This window comes from Paramisgurnus dabryanus, chromosome 13, assembly GCF_030506205.2.
Source record: "Paramisgurnus dabryanus chromosome 13, PD_genome_1.1, whole genome shotgun sequence".
NCBI classification, from domain to species: Eukaryota; Metazoa; Chordata; class Actinopteri; order Cypriniformes; family Cobitidae; genus Paramisgurnus; species Paramisgurnus dabryanus.
In genome coordinates this window covers 835,081-855,464 of record NC_133349.1, presented here as the reverse complement: position 1 = coordinate 855,464, position 20,384 = coordinate 835,081, and the positions used below count along the sequence as shown (strand labels likewise).

Genomic DNA, 20,384 nt, shown 5'->3' with positions numbered 1-20,384 from the left:
GATAACTTGTAAATACAATGACATTTACTTTAATGAGTGGAGAGGTTTTCTTTGTGTGAACTATAATGGAAATACAATAATAAATACACAGAGACAGCATGTTTCTAAGTATACTAATGATAAAAATATCACAATCCACATCTCTCAGTAGTGTTAATGGCCTTCATTTTGTTCAGTAGGTTATACATAAAATGTACCTCCATTCACCAAGTTAAAATATTACTAAATGATTATCAGTTATATAATAACTATTTGATGTAAGGCACAGAGAATTGTATTAGACGCTAATAGAGGTCACATTTGATTGTATCGTATTCATAGCTGCACAGTTCTGCTATCAAGTCACATCAGAGATTCATAATGAACACAAACCTTCAATGACTGTGATCAGCAGTAAACAGCTTGACAAACGTTATCATAAATACCAATATAAATATATACTATTGTATGTTTATCTTTAAGGCACTTTATCTGCTCCACAGCTGAGATCAATATGATGATGACTGTCTGTCTGTTCCACTCTATGAGGCTTATACAGAGACCACAGCTGTATAGATCAATAAATGTGAACAGCCGATTAACAATATAACACTTAAGTGATTAACAGATGACTGACATTTCTCTGTCTCACACCTGTGTTGCATTACATGGACAGTTCACACAAGAATGACAATTTAATAATCACCCTCAAAATCTGTCACTGATGTTTTCAGAGGAACAAAGGAGTGACATTATAAAGAATATTTACATGCCCGTTTCAAAATGATCAGCTGGTCAAAAAAGCATCATATGAAGAGATGTTCATGTGTGTTTGTGAAGGCGAGAATCAATGATGTTTAAAGTTGACACCCCAGTGCATCTTTGTTAATCTGATCATCAACTTGAATTAAAATCCTGAAGCAGTCTTACAGTAATCTCATACCCATACAATGACATTGAATTATTTCACAACGCTCTACACTGCAAAAAAGGGACTTTCTTAGAATTTTTACCTTTTTTTGTATAAATATATAAAAAACAATATGCATTTTCTTGAACAAAATTACCTAAAAAAATAAGTCTAGCTTTTAGAAAACTATATCAAGTTTTAAGTAAATTTGTGATTAAAACAAGCTAAAAAATCTGCCAATGGGGTAAGCAAATTTTTCTTGAATTTAGTGTTTAAGAAGAATGTTCAAGATTTTTTGCTTACCCCATTGGCAGATTTTTTTGCATATGCATGCACAAAATCACTTAAATTTGATATTTTTGGTCTAAAAACTAGACTTATTTTCTTGGGTTGTTTTGCTCATCAAGAAAAAGCACCTTAATTTAAGAATTTTTAGATATTCTACTGAAAACAAGAAAAATACTAAGAATTTTTTTGTACACTGCAAAAAAGGGACTTTCTTGGTATTTTTATCTTGTTTTCAGTACAAATATCTAAACAAGAGATGCATTTTCTTGAAGTACAAAATAACCTGAAAAAATAAGTCTAGCTTTTAGAAAAATAGATCAAGTTTTAAGTAAATTTGTGCTTAAAACAAGCTTAAAAAAATCTGCCAATGGGGTAAAAAACATCTTGAAACAAGTTAACATTTTTCATATAAACACTTAATTAATTTTGTCTAAAAACTAGATTTATTTTCTCATCCAGAAAATGCATCTTGATTTAAGAATTTTTATTTATTTGTACTGAAAACAAGAATACAAAAATACTAAGTAAGAGAGTCATTTTTTTTGCAGTTTGTATATAGTACGAATAGACTTTAGTGACAGACATGGTCAGTACAAACTCTCCATTAGAGATCTCTATTTAAATAACCGCAGAACTTTCATTTTTGGGTGAACCGTCCCTTTAAGAAGACTGTATTAAGGCCCAGTGTTTGATCAGAGATCATTATTTTAGGGATCTAATTTTTTTTGTGTGTGTATAATAGATCAGTGGTGACATTTCTCAACCTAAATATCTGTGACTTCTTCACACGAGTATCAAACAGTGCTGGACAGTCAGTTGGCAGTACATACTGCTATATTTGAGCTATAGCTTTAACACTGAGTAATAAATATTAAATACTTCAAATAAAATAGCAGTAATAATCATAACAATAACAAAATAATAAAAAAGTTCTTTCCTCTCCTGTAACTCTTTGGCTAACACAGTAAATGTGGGACAGTCAGAAACGATCGCTCTTCTCAGCATCAGGACCAGAGACGGCAAACATCACTGCATGCGGTCCGTCGGCAGCTGCTGCGGCTGGTACTGACTGAACGCGGCTGCCGTGGCTCCGGGCGCGGGTGAAGCCAGAGGTTGTTGGACGTAACCGTAGCCGGTTGTAGCGACGTAACCGGTGGGTGCCGGGGAGGCGGCGTACGGGTACTGCTCATATGCAGCAGCTGCGGCGGCAGTCGCGGCCGAGTACTGGGCGTATGCGGCGCCGGTGTAATCCAGGTACGGAGAAGCTGCTGCCGCGGTGGCCGACGGCTGAATGTGAGGGATCACCACACTGGGCTGGACAAACGCCTGCGGGTACACGTAGTGAGCAGGAATCCTGCAGGACACAGAGATCCGAAATTAACAACGGGAAACAACTAAAACATTGTGTGAACACAAGCAACTGCATCTCACAGAGGAACCCAAGTGCACTAAAGGGTTATTAACATAAACAGGACTGCCACAACAGAGCATGCTGGGAAAGAGTGAAAAACAAAACCACCATTGCTTCTTTCTCCAGATGTAAGATTGACTTATAATTATGTTGTATACTGTAGTTTGTATAAGTTGCTTTGCGTTGAAAAAAAATATAAATTTGTAAAACTTGATGGTTCTGTTTAGGTTCAGTAATTTCAAGAAAAAGGTTATTAGTCAGTAATTCAAATGCTTTATCTTTTCAAATCTCACTTTAGCCCTTAAATTATTGATATTTTCGCTACAAAACCCTCTAAGTGCACTTAAAAAAATCTTGTTTTAATGGATTCTGCCAACAAACCAGTATTTCTGAATGGCCTGAGTCCGGAATTAGGCAGATTTGAAGTAAAAGTATTTGAAAAATGTATAATATGAGAGCATTCAGTTAATATCATTATCTCATTTTTGACATAGGTGGCATTTATCGTCTTTTGCATCTAAGCTTTCCAAATGATCGCAAGAGTCTAAAAAGACACATAATTATGAATTCATGTCCAAATATTTAACAATTATACACAAATAAATCAATAAAATTATGTAAGACCAGACAAAATAAATGTTTTGTCTAATTTTGGTACAGTACGCTATTGTTTCTATCGTCAAAACAGCAAACTGTACCGTACACCTTTTTTTGGGACCCCTCTGTAAAGCAGACGTGTCTATCAATACCACAGCCAAAACAAAATACAACAACACCTTCCAAGAAATTCTTTAGGAGAAGCACAACTTTGAGAGGAAATCTACAATAACAAAAATCTGTCTCAGTGTTCCTGTCATTATCAAACTATATTTCAAAGAAAAACAAAAATCAAGTTACAGATAAACAGCACACATAACTAACTTTGCGCGCGCGCGCGCGCACACACACAAACACACACACACACACATAGTGTAATAGATCTGCTGCTAACACATGATGGTTTTAAATGCAGTAACACATAAAGGTGTGTAATAAAGTAACACAACGGACCAGAATCCCTGTATGTGAGTGAAACAACACAAATCACCACAAACTCAAAACCAACAAACATGACATTAGATTTGCAAAATGATCATTAACCCTGCTTTTAAAATCATTAAAAATTAAAAGGCATTACAACAAATACTACCATAGTGTGTAATCATTATTTTCTGTATTATAAAATGTCTTTTGCATTATGATAATAATAGTTTGTATTTGATTAATCATCATAAACATCTAAATGCTCATAAAATTAAGTTTGTACACGACATAAAACATATCAAACAGGATTAATGTGTGATAATGCTGTGACATCACAGATCTGAACCTTTGCATTAGCAGAAAGACATCACCCCTTTAATTTATCAACACCAAATAAAATCTCTTTTAAACATTATCATAAACCAACCACCCTATCATACTGCAAAAAAATGACTTTCTTACTTAAAGTTTTTGTCTTGTTTTCAGTAGAAATATAAAAAAATCCTCAATCAAGATATCTGACAAAACAATCTGCCAATGGGGTAAGCAAATTTTTGTTTAAGAAAAATGTTCAAGATTTTTTTTTGCTCACCCCATGAGCAGGTTTTTTGCTTGTTTTATGCACAAAATCACTTAAATTTGATATATTTTGTCTAAAAACTAGACTTATTTTCTGTGGTCGTTTTGATCATCAAGAAAAAGCATCTTAATTTAAGAATTTTTATTTATTTTTACTAAAAACAAGACAAAAATACTAAGTAAAATTTTTCTTGAAAATCATTATTTGCAGTGTAGATCCCAACACAGATTCACAGTATTGAGTCCGGTCCAGCTGCCTAAAACAAACAGAAGTGCAGTAGATGTCACGTTAGGAAGAAAGATGAAGATCGGTCTTTGTTGCGGGGCAGATTTGACTTTACTCAAATACCTTCTCACTAGCAAACAACAGGTGTTGATGTTAAATCTGTCTGTAGAGGAGTTTATAGTCCCCTAATGTTGTCTATCTTCAGGAGTGACTGACAGCACCGGCTGTGAGCTGAGGTTATTTTCTGCTGTCCTTGTGTCTTAAAAGGGAAATCTGAGCAACACATGTTGCACAACACACTTTCAGTCCTGCGGTTTCTGAATCAATCTCTCCTTACACAAGATATAAATGAATTAAAGCCCACCACATCTCATAAGATGTGAATTATATACAGTTATAATACCTATCTAGCGCATAGCTCATTGGTGTTAGCAGCACAAAAGGTCATGGGTTCAAACGCAGGGAACACAAGGATTGCTTTTATTGGTTTGGATAAAAGCAAATGCAAAATGCATACATGTAAAAATCATATGAAGTGAAAGAGAAGATTAATATGAATGTGGTATATGAGTCTATACTCCGGGCTTATTTAAGAGATTTTGTAAATGTCTGTAGATGGAGTTGAATCTGTGGGACAGGCGCTCCCTCGTGTCTCTCTGAACACCTGTTGTCCTGTTACTGATCTCAATGTCAGACTGACGCAGCTGTCCTGTGGCCTTTCAGTCCGAATGAGTCAACTAAAGAAGTGCACGGTGTACACGAGCTTTACCCGAAACATGGATTTAAACATGATCAAAAGTAGCCAATCAATGACGTCTATATTTCACAAAGATGTATAAAATATCTGAAAATGTCGTCAAAAGTCCACAACAAATAAATCATTAGTAAAAAAAAAAGACTCGCTGCATGCACCACTCAAGAAAGACAAACTCTGACCCTTTTAAATGCCTATAATATCTATAATATCAAGTGTGCACAATAACCAAACCGAAACAAAACAAAAAATCTGTTCCCAGCACCCCAAGACAAAGATACAACTCTCCAAAAATCCCCACGTCCTACAGTTAAAGCACACGGTTTAGCTATCAAAATCACTTCAGACAGGTGCAAAAGCACACAAAGACTAACTCTCCAAAAAATAAAAACCCAACATCCATGCAAGCTGATCACCGTTTGGACGTGAACCTGTTTGAGTCTCTGAACTGAGCTCGTTCACATCTTAGTGTAGGTTATGTTAACCGAAAGCGAGCCTGTCAGATCAGAGAGAGACATGTGGCATTGAGTAACGCTAGATAAACAATAAAGTCATAGTCAAGAGTGCAAATAAAACACGCACAACAACAACAACAACAACCACAACAACATAGAGAAATTTTTACAAACACACACACCTCATGACCTGGCGGAAAGGGGACGAATACAGTAATGATGATTGATCATCTTCACTATCTCTATGACACAAGGAAAACAGGATTTTATAACACACAAAACCATCTACAAATCAATCTTGTACAATACACTGCATGTAGGAATATGATATTGTTGATCATCATCAATGGATCTTTAAAAATAAAGTGTGGAATTTAAGATTGTAGAAATAAAGACTGATGTCAAACACTTTAAACCCGGTTTACCTTCCACTGAACAACCAGAAAGATTGACTTAATGTTATTACACTACAAAAAATAACATTCTTACTTAGTATTTTTGTCTTGTTTTCGGTACAAATATCTCAAAATTCTTAAATCAAGATATATTTTCTTGATGAGCAAAATGACCTAAAATAAGTCTAGTTTACAGACAAAAGATTAAAAAATATACAGTTTAAATGAATGCAGTGCTTTAAACAAGCAAAAGGGTCATTTTGCTCATCAAAAAATACATCTTAATTTAAGAATTTTAAGATATTTGTACTAAAAAACAAGACAGAAATACTAAGTAAGAAAGTCCATTTTTGCAGTGCAAGATGTGCACTGTAAAAAATGAATGTCTTACTTTTTTTGTATTGTTTTTTAATATAAATATCAGAAAATTCTTAAATTAAGATACTTAAGATGTTAAGTCTTGTTTACTGAACAAAATTATGAAAATCAAGAGGTTTTATTTTACTTAAAACAAGTGAAAATATCTGCAAAATAAACTTAATTCCAGTTTCAACTTTATTAAGTAAGCTTAATTTAGGTTTATTTTGCTTACTGCACTGGCAGATATTTTGACTTGTTTTAAGTGAAAAAAACCTCTTGATTTTCATAATTTATTTCAATAAACATGACTTAATATCTCTCAATTTAAGACTTTTTAAAGATATTTATATTAGCAAACAAGACAAAAATACTAAGAAAGACGTTCATTTTTTGCAGTGTGTCAGGTCAATCAGGACAAACAGGGCAATGAACAAAGCCGTTATGGCTCATATATGATAAACACACGCTGAACATTGCACTGAGATTCAAGAAAATAGTTTAATATCAAACTCCACACCTCAATTTTAAAGCAAGCAAGGACATCTTAAGGGTTTAATGGCTACCAATGGGAAAAACTTGGGCTAGAAATGCAATATCATATTTTTACATTATATAAAAATACTAGGTTTACATTAAAGAGAATTTTAACAGTTATTAATTGATTAACACTTACCCATAAGGCCGTTGGATAAATGTAGGATGTATTTGAGGGACACCAAATGAAAACCCTGTGGGAAAAAAACAAATTACACCAACTTTCACCATTACTCAATAAACAAATACATGTCTACTTCTACATCCCATATGGCACAAAATGTATTATTTACCAATATATGTTTTAAATATATGCTAAATATAACTTAATTTTATATTTTTGAAGCTGAAAATAGATAATAGATTTGATTTTAACCTTTTTAAAACTGATAGGTTCATAAAGTTTTTCTTCCAATGCGTTGTGAATATATTTCCTTGGATTGAAATATATGGAGGGCTAAATATATTTTTAATGCTTTAAAATACATTCCAAAATATACAAAAATGGCCAAACAAAGTATATCAGTGAAACATATTTTATATATTTTTTTGGTCTATTCACTGAGAGATGATAAAATAATTTTTTTAACCTCCTAAGACCCAAGTTTTGGTTTGTCTTTTTCAGATTTCTACCAGCTATTTTGGGGTTAGGAGGAACCAATAAATAATAACCATTTTTTTTCTAAAACATGAAGCAGTGTATTTGTCCATGTTTGTGTACAACAGGTTCCAGTTACACAGAATTAAGTATTATGGTGCAAACATAAAAAATTGATGTCCACATATAGGTCTTAGGAGGTTAAGCACATTTTCATCTCAACCTAAACTTTTCACTCAAAAACGTAAAAGTTAATACGATTAAAACAACTTCCTGTCTCTTATATACAATACAAATAAAGAGTTGATGTCTGATGTGTCACACCATCACCTGGCTGAATAACCCGCGGTTTGGCTCCCAGGTAAGCCAGGTTTACATTAGCTTTTCTCCCATCTATAATAGGGTTGGGGTCTTTACAGGCTCGTTCTGCGCCTGCGCGGTCAGACATCGTCACCTGCGCACATTATAACAGAGAAAGATATTATGGAGTGCTCTTTATAGGTAACATCAACTCTTTTAGACATGAATGAGATGTAGACACTTACAAACCCATAACCCCTGGATTTCCCAGTCTGTCTGTCTGTGATGACCACAGCTTCGTCGATTTCTCCAAACACCTCAAAGTATTTCCTCAGGCTCGAGTCTGTGGTGTGATACGGCAAACCGCCCACGAAGATCTTCGTGTAAGTCGTGTCTTTCTGTGAGCTGTGCATCATTATCAGTGCTAAAGTTTTACTCTTTAAACGCTTAAATAAACCAGAGAGAGTGACAGAGGTGTAAACTGAGGTAAAACACACGCGTCTGTGTCACGCGTTTAACCTCAACAACATCTACACGCGCTTGTGCGGACCCTCAGTGACACGCGGTGGACTCGCAGATCCCGCCCACATATTCAAATACCACGCCCACACGACAAACTCCTCCCACTTTTGAACAAAGTGACTTCATTTTCGAGTCACTACAGTATAATGATTCATTTTGTGATGATTCATTGTCATTTTATGTGTTTGCCATCGATTTAAAACATGTAGACCAAGAGTTTCAAAAGTGTCTCAACAAGGTGGACTTATGATATTAATACAGTAAGGTTACTTGCTTGTGCGCAAAATTTTCATCTTACATTTATATTTATACATTTGGCAGACGCTTTAATCCATGGCAAATTACATTTGGGGGTTTCATAACTTACATTGCTAATGCACTGCTCTACTAACACAGATTATAAGGTACCATATCTAGACACTTATTTCAGAAGAAAACTAGAAAATAATTTCATGACTTTTTTATTTGCAGGTCTGAAATCACCCGGTCATATAATAAAGTGACATGTAGTTCTGATATAGAGAAGAGCGGGGCACAATGCTAAAATTCTGTCTAAAGTATATACTTAAGGTGGATATTGTTTATATATCTGCCTATAATAGATAGATATCCACACACATTCATCCATCCATCATCCTTCATCTTACCAACCTTGTGTTATGCAGCAATGCATAGAAATAGATTTTTTTGAAAGAAAAATCCTAATTGTGAGTTCTTTCCCCTGATATTGTATTAACAGTTATCATTTTATGTAAAGTATTTACATTGTTTTCATTTCATGTTCATTGTATACCTGAGACTGTGTGACAACTAACCCCGCTGTGTAAAATGTTTTCAACCCCAGCTACGACTGGATTTGATGACTTACAAACCTAACTCAAAAATAAAAAATTACTTTCATGCCTCCAAAACACTCTTTATTCAATATCTTAACAAAAACACATCAAAACTTTTCACTAATTCACAGGAGATCTTTTGACAGTAAGAGAGAAAGCCCTGTAGAAATAGAAAGTAGCCGTCTTAAAATTAACCCGCGTTAGTTTGTGCTCCGCTCACCCCTACACTGCAAAAAAATGATTTTCAAGAAAAAAAATTCTTAGTATTTTTGTCTTGTTTTCAGTAAAATCTAAAAATTCTTAAATGAAGATGCTTTTTCTTGATGAGCAAAACGACCCAAGAAAATAAGTCCAGTTTTTAGATCAAAAATATCAAATTTTGTGCAAATTAAGCAAATTATTCTTGAATTTTTCTTGAATTTAGTGTTTAAGGAAAATGTTCAATATTTTTTTGCTTACCCCATTGACAGATTTTTTGCTTGTTTTTTCACAAAATCACTTAAATGTGATATTTTTTGTCTAAAAATTGGACTTATTATCTTGGGTCGTTTTGCTCAGAAAAAGCATCATAATTTAAGAATTTTTAGATATTTTTTACTGAAAACAAGACAAAAATACTAATAATTTTTTTCTTGAAAATCATTTTTTACAGTGTACTTCAATTTCTGTTTTGGAACAGAAATCTGTGCTATTGATGTATTTTTTATTTTTGTTAAAATCTGACAGAAAATTAGTACATTTAGGTATGACTGCACTGCAAAAAATTACTTTTTGTATTTTTGTCTTGTTTTAAGCTCAAATATCTAAAAATTCTAGAGAAAATAAGTCTAGTTTTTAGACAAATAAAATATCAGATTTAAGTGAATTTGTGGATTAAACAAGCAAAAAAATCTGCCAATGGGGTAAGCAAAAAACTACATTTCAGAAAAAATAGCTTACACATTGGCAGATTTTTTGCTTGTTTTAAGCACAAATTCACTTAAATAAATTTTTTGTCTAAAAACTAGACTTCTTTTCTTAGGTCATTTTCCTCAACAAGAAAATACATCTTTATTTAAGAATTTTTAATGAAAACAAGACAAAAATACTAAGGGCCCTATCTTGCACCCAGCGCAATTGACTTTGTCAGTGACGCATGTATCATTCGTATTTTGCGCCGGCGCACAGCGGGGTTTTTCCCTCCACAGATGCACGTCAGCAAACTAGGGAATGAACTTGCGCTCCCTGGGCGGTTCAGCGCAAAAAGGAGGCGTGTTGCGGCGCAAACCATCTCTTATGCTATTTTGCAGTTTCAAAAAACAATTGCGCTACTAACCAAAAAAAACTAGTCTAAAGTCAGTGGCGCGTTGCGCGTGGTTCATTATGCTATTTTAAGGGCGCATGCTTGACCATAATGTATAGCGTGCACAACGCGCATACATTTTGCTTATCTAATCTACACAGATGCAACAGTTATTTTTGCAAATCATAAATTGTTACACTTAAAAATATTAATACACGAGATAAGGGGAATCATAGTGGTGAGCATTGTGGTGATAGTTTTTATTTATTCTCATGCAAATAACGATTAAAATATTTTCATAACTTTGTTGTGTGGCTGTATTACGTTTATTTTATGTAAATAATAATTAAAATGTTTTCATAAGAAACCTTAATGTATATGAACTTGATTTGTAAGAGTACTTTGGGGTTGGACCTTGCTTGCGTTTCTTGGGTCCGATTTCAAAGCCCCCAAACCCTTTCAGCGGTGAGGGTGGACGCAGCGATGTCCTCTGCTGGCGTCAAGTCCTGAGGCAGATCCACCTCCCGTTACACGGCGTGCCCGATTTATGCTGGCAAGCGTGGGATTCCCCCGTACAAGGACGTGGGTCTCCTCGGCTGTGAACCGCTCCTGGCGTGCGCCTGGTAAATCCGTCATAATAATAGCAACCCGCCATGGAACTTGCGCCCTTGCGTTTAAAGGGAATGTTGGCTAGCATTCTGATTGGTTTATTTGACGTTACGCCCAAACCACACCTATGAATAATGAACCTATTTCAGACCAACCCCTTATTGATTTGCGCCCGGCGCAAGAGTTATTTCTCACGCCGGGAAAATAGCAACAGCGCCCAAGATCCGCCCACAAACTCACTTGCGCGTTGCGCTTCGCACTTGCGTTTCAGATCGTTAAAATAGAGCCCTAAGTCATATTTGCATTAAAACTTAAATGCATCCGTTTGTAATATACTGCATGAATTTAAATTATGACTTCACTGCTTTTGTATCTCACAATCGTATGTTATTTTAAGATTATTAACATTATTCAGCAATAACTGCAATGCTTCAGTCAACAACATCATACAAAGAAAGAGCAGAAGACACAGATATTAAATTGTAAACGTTCTGTATTCTACAACATCTTTGTACCAACAGTCTGCAGGTAGAATATAAATACAACTCTGTACATTATTATAATGTAAATACTATGTTCATACATGTTATGTACAGCTCCTTGACAAGGAGAGCAGCTTTGCTTTTACTTTTTTAAGGTCTTGGGGTCTCCATAACAGCATCAATATTCACTTAAAATCCAGAGTTCTGAATCATAATAAAATCCAATCTGCTCATGGCACTAAGCGCTTTCATTAGGCTATATCTCATCCCATGTTTACCTAAATAAAACCTTTACTTAGTATCACAAACTATAAAACTCGACAGTCAAACACACACTGATTTAAATGCTTGAAGCTTCATTATTAGTTGGGTAAATTATTTAAAAAGACCCCATCCTCAAACAGGGCTTGTGTCAGTACTTCTGGCTGATAGGCACAAAGCAGATCATAGATATAAATCTCTATTTTTTTGTCAGTCAAGGGTATAGTAAAGAAAACAAGGTGCTTTCTGCATTATTGGGTGTCCACACTATACACAATTTTGTCTGGTGAAAAAAGTCACATGCGTCTGTGAGATTACTCCAACGTTTGTGCATCGTGTACATCCAGGATTCAGTTCCTCCAGTGCAAGCGTTTAAACCTCTGATATTAATAATATTATCAGTCCTTACACAGTGACAGTACTCAACAACAAGAGACCTGCCGTCCATTAAAAAAAACAGCAAAACATAAAACAATCCACCATCATTTTAAAGTTCTGATGGATACGTGGTGTCCAGAAGAAATATGGCACTTAGCATATTAGCATCAATCTGTTAAACAAACATTAAAGTACACAGGAATCACATGCATATTGGCAAAGTAATCTAGAAAAGATGAGAAGATATCTTTGAGGTTTGCACAGCAGATTTAAAAGGCTGTCTTTGGTAATACCTGATATCAGCACGCAAACAAACAGTAGTACATTCTTACCTCCAACAGACATCTTAACCTCACTTAAACTACTCGAACGTTAGGCATAGTTTGATTAATAAACTTAGTCATGTATAAAAGTGGTCAATTAACCAAGATGCAAGTTTACTTGAAGTTAGTATTTCAGCTATATCAAAGCTAACATGATATAAAAGGTTTGTGCAACTGTGCAACTTTTGACATTCAAAGATGACATTAAAATAAGCCTATAACACACACATACGCACCCACACGCACATGCACACACACATATTATTGCCACAAAATGAGGCAAATCGGTCAACACGTATACAGATATCAGTCGTATGGAAACAGATGTATAGATGATGTTAGCACTCATAATGTCCAGGCTGGTAAAGATGTCATCCACCTGTTCTTAAAGGTAAAGGGTTTCATTTCTACACCATACGCAGCAATAAATCAAACCGCCATTTATTCATCTGATAATAACACTGAATTTCTGGCAAGATGGAGTTTTGTAAATGTGTTTGGAGTTGTTAATGGTACAGAAATGACACGTTTCACCTTTAGGTCAGTATTCTGTGACTAGTGGCACACAGCTTGATGTTTGGCGTCTGTGGACGAAGGTCCTCTGGTGAGACGAGCTGGCTTTACGAAGATGCCGTGACCCGTGGCACAGCGGAAATAAACTCTGCCCTGGACCGTGCCATTGTGTTTGCCTGTAAAGCACAGGAAGGATCTTCAAATAAAGCACTTTACTTTGACTTTTTCTGGCATTGATCAGTTCACTTACCGACAGCATGGTCCAGTTCCACTCCAACCCAGATGCCTTTGGAAAACTCCACCCCTCCGACGTAATGCACCGTCCCGCTCCACCTGCCCACCCAAACCTGCTCGCCGGGTGCCATCCAGTCCGGCAACTGAACCGCAGGTGCGTTCTCATCCACAAAAGAATCTGCATCCTCCAAATCCTCCAGTTCTTCACCATTCAGTTCTGTGTCAGATAGAGGAGCACTGTGAGGCTCTTCTCCATTGATGAGACGACACTGGGCTTGTGGAAGAGTGGGACAGACACTGTGACTAACGTCCATGTCTGGTGTTTTGGTCGAGTCTGAACAACCTGTCTGGAAACAACGGAGATCTTCCACTATGACAGCATCATCTGCACCCTTAAAATCTGTGAATTCTTGACTGACGCTCAGAATGCATTTACGAGGAAGCAAGGAAGAGCAGTCTCGCTTGGTGCAGGGGACGGTCTGTGGTGGACCGGACACTGGCGCGTGACCCGTTTCAGCACTTTTAGTAGATACGAATCCTCTTTGTTCCTGAGGCTCAGAGGTTTCTCTTGTGCTGAGCTGGTCACAGCTGTCACTGGCAGCGAAGAGGACGTCGGACAGCGTGGCGGTCGATGCGCTATGAGAGAAGTAGCCGCTGGTACAGCTGCTGGCCGTGGGACTTTTGGACACGTCTTTCTCTGCGGCTCGCGGCCCGACACCTGACGCGCACACGGATGCCTCCAGACTGGCATTGTACACCTCGAAGTTTGCGAAATCCTCTGGAACGTAAGGCTTGAAACTGGGGTCTGGAATACTGAAGGCTGATTCTGCATCAGGCTCCTCCTCCTCTGAATCCTGACCAATCAGATACAAGCAAAAAGGAAACAAACGGCAGAAGAGTGATGATCTCCTCACTGTGTTATGTCATATTCACTAGGCTTCGATGTAACATTCGGTAATAAATTCGGTAATGATCTTAATACCAAAAAGTATTTCTGAAATAGCTATGCTATGGCTGCTGATCAACTTCACTGATAATAAAGATTCAATCAGATCTGAGTAGACACAACAGGGTGACGTGTGGAGTATTGCAGTGAATGTAAATACATGCAGCTAATCGCCACATGAGGGCAGTGATGAAGATGATGAGGAAGATGCTGATGAGGCAGCTCAAACAGAAACATGCTTTTAAAAAGAGAAAACTTAAATATTAACCCTTCGCTCTGCCCGTCTACTCATTTTAATGTTTAAAGTGTTTCACTGCGTTTGAACGTCTCTCCGGTGTGAGGTTGTGAAGTTGTGTTTTTGTGTTTTAAATGACACTTACAGCAGCGTGTGGCAGTGTGTATGTGAGATCTGTGCTGAGTCTGGGCTTTCTGTGATTGGCCCTGACGCTGATGATGTCATTGCTGATGTCACTGCCGCCGTGACCCTCGCTCTGGGCCCTGGGTCTGGACCAGGGGCGGGTGGGACCATGCACATTGCTTTCCACAAGCCAGCGCATGCTCTGTAATGAAGTCATAACACTTCACGCATGCCATGCATAACAGGTTAAACACAGAAACATGCTGATGGAGTTAAACAGACACGCAGGTGAAACTGACCGCTTCAATGTCATGTGCAATGATGTTGTGGTGGTGAGTTAAAAACAGGGAAACTGGTCCAAAATTACACACCTGCCAACTGAGAAATGTTCTTTATTTGACTCAATGGTTATTGTTTCAGTATAATTAATATTATGAGTAATGGTTCTAATCAAATGAAAGACTAACCTGCTGTTATAGCAAGTGTTAAGTTTGGACCATGGTTGATTGATGGATTGAGTCATGTGCAGGACTTTCTGTGAGTAAAACATGCTATGTGTGTGTGTTTATATGCATATGTATGTGTGTGTATATATGATTGTATGTGTTCGTACCTCCAGGCCCAGAAGCGGTCGTGACTCCAGTGAACGTTTGGTTTTATTCTCCTCCTTCACTGGCATGAGGGATTTAAGAAATTTGGGTGGTTGAGGTGACAGAACTTTAAATGGACTGGAGTTGAAGATGGTTGGACTCTCTGGTACCGACCCTGAGGAGAAAAATGTCCATCATGTGTGTCGTTACCCTATGTCCTTCACAAGCAAGTACTATAAGTACAGCTGAAACAGGACTAAATTAAGTGAGGTATATTTTACCATGATTCTCTCTGCTTCTGAGCGTTGTGTCTTTTGTGAGGTTGTTGTTGTTGTGTGAAGTCTCCAGTACGCTGGATTCAGAGACGTCTGTGTGAGGATCACTGTGGCCCTGTGTAAAATAACACTCAGTGTGGACGTCTGTTAATCTGTCGGGATGTTTAACTGTGTGTTTACTAACCCTGATGTCATCTTCCTCACATCCGGTCACGTCTGATTTCTACACAACAAACACATTAAACAGTCAATGATTGGGTCTGGATCGATTATCATAATGAAATTCATACAGACATTATATTGATTCTTTTACAAATATGTTTTATTATTCTGTTTCTGAATTTTGTAATGTTTACAAAAAATTATTAATGAAGTTTTTAAAATTTCTAAAAACTTTTATCATGGTACCATCAATGCTGGAAGCCATTTTTTGTCAAGTGCAGACTTATTTGATAGTTTTGTCAGTAATTGATGTTTTTGAATGGAATTTGTCCCAGAAGCATTTCAGGACTCAACATTATTTTACATTAGTAAATCTTATTATGAGTGTAAACTGGAATAAAAAAGTGTAACCTATTCCCCAATAGGTTAAATCACCTGACATTATTAATCTTCAATCATTAGAACTTCTAATAGTCTAAAAGTTTTTTTTAAAACATGTAAACATATCTTTAAATATATACTCTACTGCACACTGGTTATATATACACATTTTTACACACTTAAATAAAATAAACTCAAATAAAGGTCTTACGTGCTGTACGTTTGGAGTGCTGAGACTTCTGCGAATGTGTCTGTTTTTAACCGAGAGGGCTTCCTTTACAGTGACCGCCTGAACAAACAGACAAACATAAACACTGAGAGATGATGTAGAGGTCTTCACGGTTCACTTACATCTGAAAACCCAAGTAGGTTTGAGTCTAAAAGTTTCACGTGTGCCTCATACACAGGACGGGTATAATATTAGCAGCCTCTGGTAATTTAACATTTTTGCCGAACGTATCCGAGAAAACCCAAACTATCTCGCTTGTGTGCATCTAGTCCTTTTGCAACCCCTCCTCTGTTTACTAAGAGTACTTGCGGCATCATGTGGCTGGCAGTAGGTTAATTTTTGTTGAGACAAACCTGTCAATCAATTTTGAATGTTACCTTGGTGTCTTCGTCAGATAACAAATGAAAATAAATTTAGCAGCGGGTCAAACTGGATATGAGGCCACCAGGGTTTCTGTCTGTCTGACTGCTGCATGCAGTCGGTGTTGTTTACATGCGGGTCCAGTCGGGTTAAAAAAATTGCCACTCGGGTCTAAAGTCGCCTTTCCATTGTTCAAGACATTCAGACACGACTCTAGGAGTTCACCCCCTAGTGGCAGTCGTAATGAAGTTTTAGTTTAATCGTAACGTGGGAGAGAAGCTCATTACAGCGCAAGAGCCTTCATTCAAATATTTGCCATAGTGAAATAAATAAATGAATGATAATGAATAAAACAATAAACAGCTATGCATATATTAAAAAGACTGACAATATAAGATTAAAATAATAAATATACTTAATCAATTAAAAATGTGTTAATTATCAGTAATCAATCGTTTTTTCTAAAGGATTCAAGTGTTACTGATAAAGTTAAACAAAAATGATTAATAATTTTCACCTTGCACACAGTGTTTGGATCGGAACAGACTAAAATGCATCACTTCTGGTTGGCGTATTGACTGCAGTGTAGTCACACAAGTTCAAATATTTTAACTCTTTCCCTGCCAAAAGCTAGTAAACTCGTCAATTAAGAGAAACTGCTTCCCTGCAAATGACGAGTTTTTACGGCAATCCGTATTTCTGCTATTATCCACCGGGTGTCGCTCTTACCCAACTTATAAAACCCAGAAGCAACCCTTTACTCCAAACAGTAAAAACTCTGTGTATGTTTTCATTATCGCTCTGAATCTGATCTCTATCAAAAGTCCTTCACAAAAATGCAATGATCTCAGCTTTTTGCTCATAATTTGGTGTTTTTGAAGAAACCTACCCATATTTGAGAGGTGATAAAGAGAGAACGAATAAAGGTAGGATGAAACAGTTTTTTGGTTTTAAAGCATTTTCATTTGACATATTGTATGTTTATCTATTAAAAGAACATTTTTTGAAAGGCATTATACTTTTGTGAAAAACACTAGCGGGGAAAGAGTTAACAGATTCAACCCTCAAAATGAATCTGAAAATTATGCATCCGCAGATGGTCGTCATCTCACGCAGCCCCTTAGCGACTCTTCATAGGGAATGAATGACTTCCGGTTTATCATTTGTTGTGTACTGTGGAAAGGCGGCTTAATTTTCTCGTCTTTCTTTAAACAAACTAGATTTATGCACCTCGGGTTTGGGTAAAAAGTGATTTGGGTCATTTTGGGTCGTGTACATTTCTTTAGACCTGAGAACACCTCTAGTGCAAGGGGGGCCCCAGTTTAGAAATATTATGAAATAAATTCTGTGAAATTAAACCTCATTTTAGGCTAAAAGCCAACAGCACTACATTGTATCATTTAATGTTTTGTTTAATTTAAATTCTAAGTTTGAGATTGTTTTATGTCATGAATTTTCTTTGGAGGAAAGCACCCCACACCGAAAAGTTTAAGAACCATATCACAACTTTACAAGCCATGTTCGATTACATACCTGAATGTATCTAACATCATACAAATCCACGCATTTACAAGTCTGACAAACTGGCTGTCATCTTAAAAACATGAGAAAGAAACATCTTAAGATGATGATGTGGTTTACCTGTCTGAGTCTCTCCAGACACAGAATGTTCTCCACCTCCAGAACTCCTCTGGTGTATTTCTCAATGTACGTCTCTCCATCCAAAGTCTCTTCAGTCTCTCCTCGAGCTGCCATCAAAGCCAAAGTCTCACGTTCCTCGGGTTCCTCAGACGCCTGTTCACCGACACACAGAGAGTGATGTGTTAGACAAACACTAATCATACAGACACAGTTCACTTCAGAATGATGTTTAAGAGTTTGTACCTTTGGTATGTTAGACACAATCTCATATGTGACTCCACATGAGTACATCACGTTCTTCAAAGACATCCTTCTCTTCAGACTCTGAGTAAAACTCTAAAGTACACATACATCACAGTTCATTAATACAGCATTGTTGGTCAGTAGATGTGAATGTATGGTGTTTCTCTGACCTGTCTGTTATAGACGTTGACAGCGATTCTCTTTCTCAGGATCAACTCCATCGAGGCCGGGAGACTGAGCTGAACTGTGGCTTTTACTATCAGGTAGATCCGCTCATTGGGCGCCGTGATTCGATTCAGATGAACGGAGTCATGGATGGACGAATCCCAGGAACATACAGCTGACACCTGTGATATTCCAGTTCATGATGTCATACATCGACAGATGCTTTCTCAGGAGATTTTAAATCAGAACATCATTACATCGTATCGTATATGTATCTTGAGTAGGGTTGCAGGGGTGTAAATGGAGGAACATTTCCATGGGATCTTAATCTGGGGAATTTTGGAAATATTCCAAATTGGAAACTTAATGGAAATTATTTGGAAATTTAGGGAAATTTATATCAATTATATCATATACAATAAAAAATAAACATTTTGCTTGGTCATAAGTAGACATGCATGCAAGGTAATCCTGATACTAACGCTCATCAAATATGGATTTATTTGATCAAAAATCATTTTTACATTTAAGTTCCCTGTTATAGGCAACTTTTTTCAAATTCCCAGTTTTAAATTCACATGAATTCCTTTTAATTTCCATATATTCCTGTTAATTCCCATGACAAGTTTCCAGCCTTGAACATTCCCAGAATTTTGCAACCCTAATCTTAAGTCTCCACAGCTCTCCATGGTTGTGTTGTATAAACCCTGTTATCTATCATTTCATATTATTTCAACTCTATAATGTATACTTACCTAAAGGATTATTAGGAACACCTGTTCAATTTCTCATTAATGCAATTATCTAATCAACCAATCACATGACAGTTGCTTTAATGTATTTAGGGGTGTGATCCTGGTCAAGACAATCTCCTGAACTCTAAACTGAATGTCAGAATGGAAAAGAAAGGTGATTTAAGCAATTTTGAGCGTGCCATGGTTATTGGTGCCAGACGGGCCGGTCTGAGTATTTCACAATCTGCCCAGTTACTGGGATTTTCACGCTCAACCATTTCTAGGGTTTACAAAGAATGATGTGAAAAGGGAAAAACATCCAGCATGCGACAGTCCTGTGGGTGAAAATGCCTTGTTGATGCTAGAGGTCAGAGGAGAATGGGCCGACTTTGGCAACTTTGACTGAAATAACCACTCGTTTCAACCGAGGTATGCAGCAAAGCATTTGTGAAGCCACAACACGCACAACCTTGAGGCGGATGGGCTACAACAGCAGAAGACCCCACCGGGTACCACTCATCTTTACTACAAATAGGAAAAAGAGGCTACAATTTACACAAGCTCACCAAAATTGGACCGTTATAGACTGGAAAAATGTTGCCTGGTCTGATGAGTCTCGATTTCTGTTGAGACATTCAGATGGTAGAGTCAGAATTTGGCGTAAACAGAATGAGAACATGGATCCATCATGCCTTGTTACCACTGTGCAGGCTGGTGGTGGTGGTGTAATGGTGTGGGGGATGTTTTCCTCGCACACTTAAGGCACCTTAGTGCCAATTGGGCATCGTTTAAATGCCACGGCCTACCTGAGCATTGTTTCTGACCATGTCCATCCCTTTATGACCACCATGTACCCATCCTCTGATGGCTACTTCCAGCAGGATAATGCACCATGTCACAAAACTCGAATCAATTCAAATTGGTTTCTTGAACATGACAATGAGTTCACTGTACTAAAATGGCCCCCACAGTCACCAGATCTCAACCCAATAGAGCATCTTTGGGATGTGGTGGAACTGGAGCTTCGTGCCCTGGATGTGCATCCCAT

General features: G+C 37.0%; 2 protein-coding genes across 7 annotated transcripts in view; both read right to left on the bottom strand.

Moving 5' to 3' along the window:
• Positions 1–144: 144 nt before the first annotated feature.
• rbm24b (RNA binding motif protein 24b) lies at positions 145–8,370 on the bottom strand. Of its 2 annotated transcripts, XM_065270605.2 has the most exons (5): positions 8,058–8,370; positions 7,843–7,966; positions 7,054–7,108; positions 5,808–5,867; positions 145–2,531 (listed from the first exon to the last, which is right to left on the bottom strand). In XM_065270605.2, the coding sequence occupies exons 1-5, from the start codon at positions 8,226–8,228 to the stop codon at positions 2,204–2,206; spliced, it is 738 nt and encodes a 245-aa protein (XP_065126677.1). In that variant the 5' UTR covers positions 8,229–8,370; the 3' UTR covers positions 145–2,203. The 2 variants fall into 2 exon arrangements, with proteins under 2 accessions (XP_065126677.1, XP_065126679.1); XM_065270607.2 differs by lacking the exon at positions 5,808–5,867.
• A 3,166-nt stretch (positions 8,371–11,536) lies between these two features.
• Positions 11,537–20,384, bottom strand: part of kif13a (kinesin family member 13A) — a 97,673-nt gene continuing 88,825 nt past the window's right edge. For 2 of the 5 annotated variants that reach the window (XM_065270524.2, XM_065270525.2), the window contains 9 exons: positions 18,608–18,784; positions 18,438–18,530; positions 18,195–18,347; positions 16,176–16,253; positions 15,428–15,644; positions 15,170–15,321; positions 14,579–14,758; positions 13,269–14,106; positions 11,537–13,194 (listed from right to left, as the gene is read on the bottom strand). In XM_065270524.2, the coding sequence (XP_065126596.1) occupies positions 13,061–13,194; positions 13,269–14,106; positions 14,579–14,758; positions 15,170–15,321; positions 15,428–15,644; positions 16,176–16,253; positions 18,195–18,347; positions 18,438–18,530; positions 18,608–18,784 (2,022 nt within the window). In that variant the 3' untranslated portion in view covers positions 11,537–13,060. The remainder of the gene's footprint in view (positions 13,195–13,268; positions 14,107–14,578; positions 14,759–15,169; positions 15,322–15,427; positions 15,645–16,175; positions 16,254–18,194; positions 18,348–18,437; positions 18,531–18,607; positions 18,785–20,384) is intronic. The other 3 variants (XM_065270527.2, XM_065270529.2, XM_065270526.2) reach the window with 2 other exon arrangements.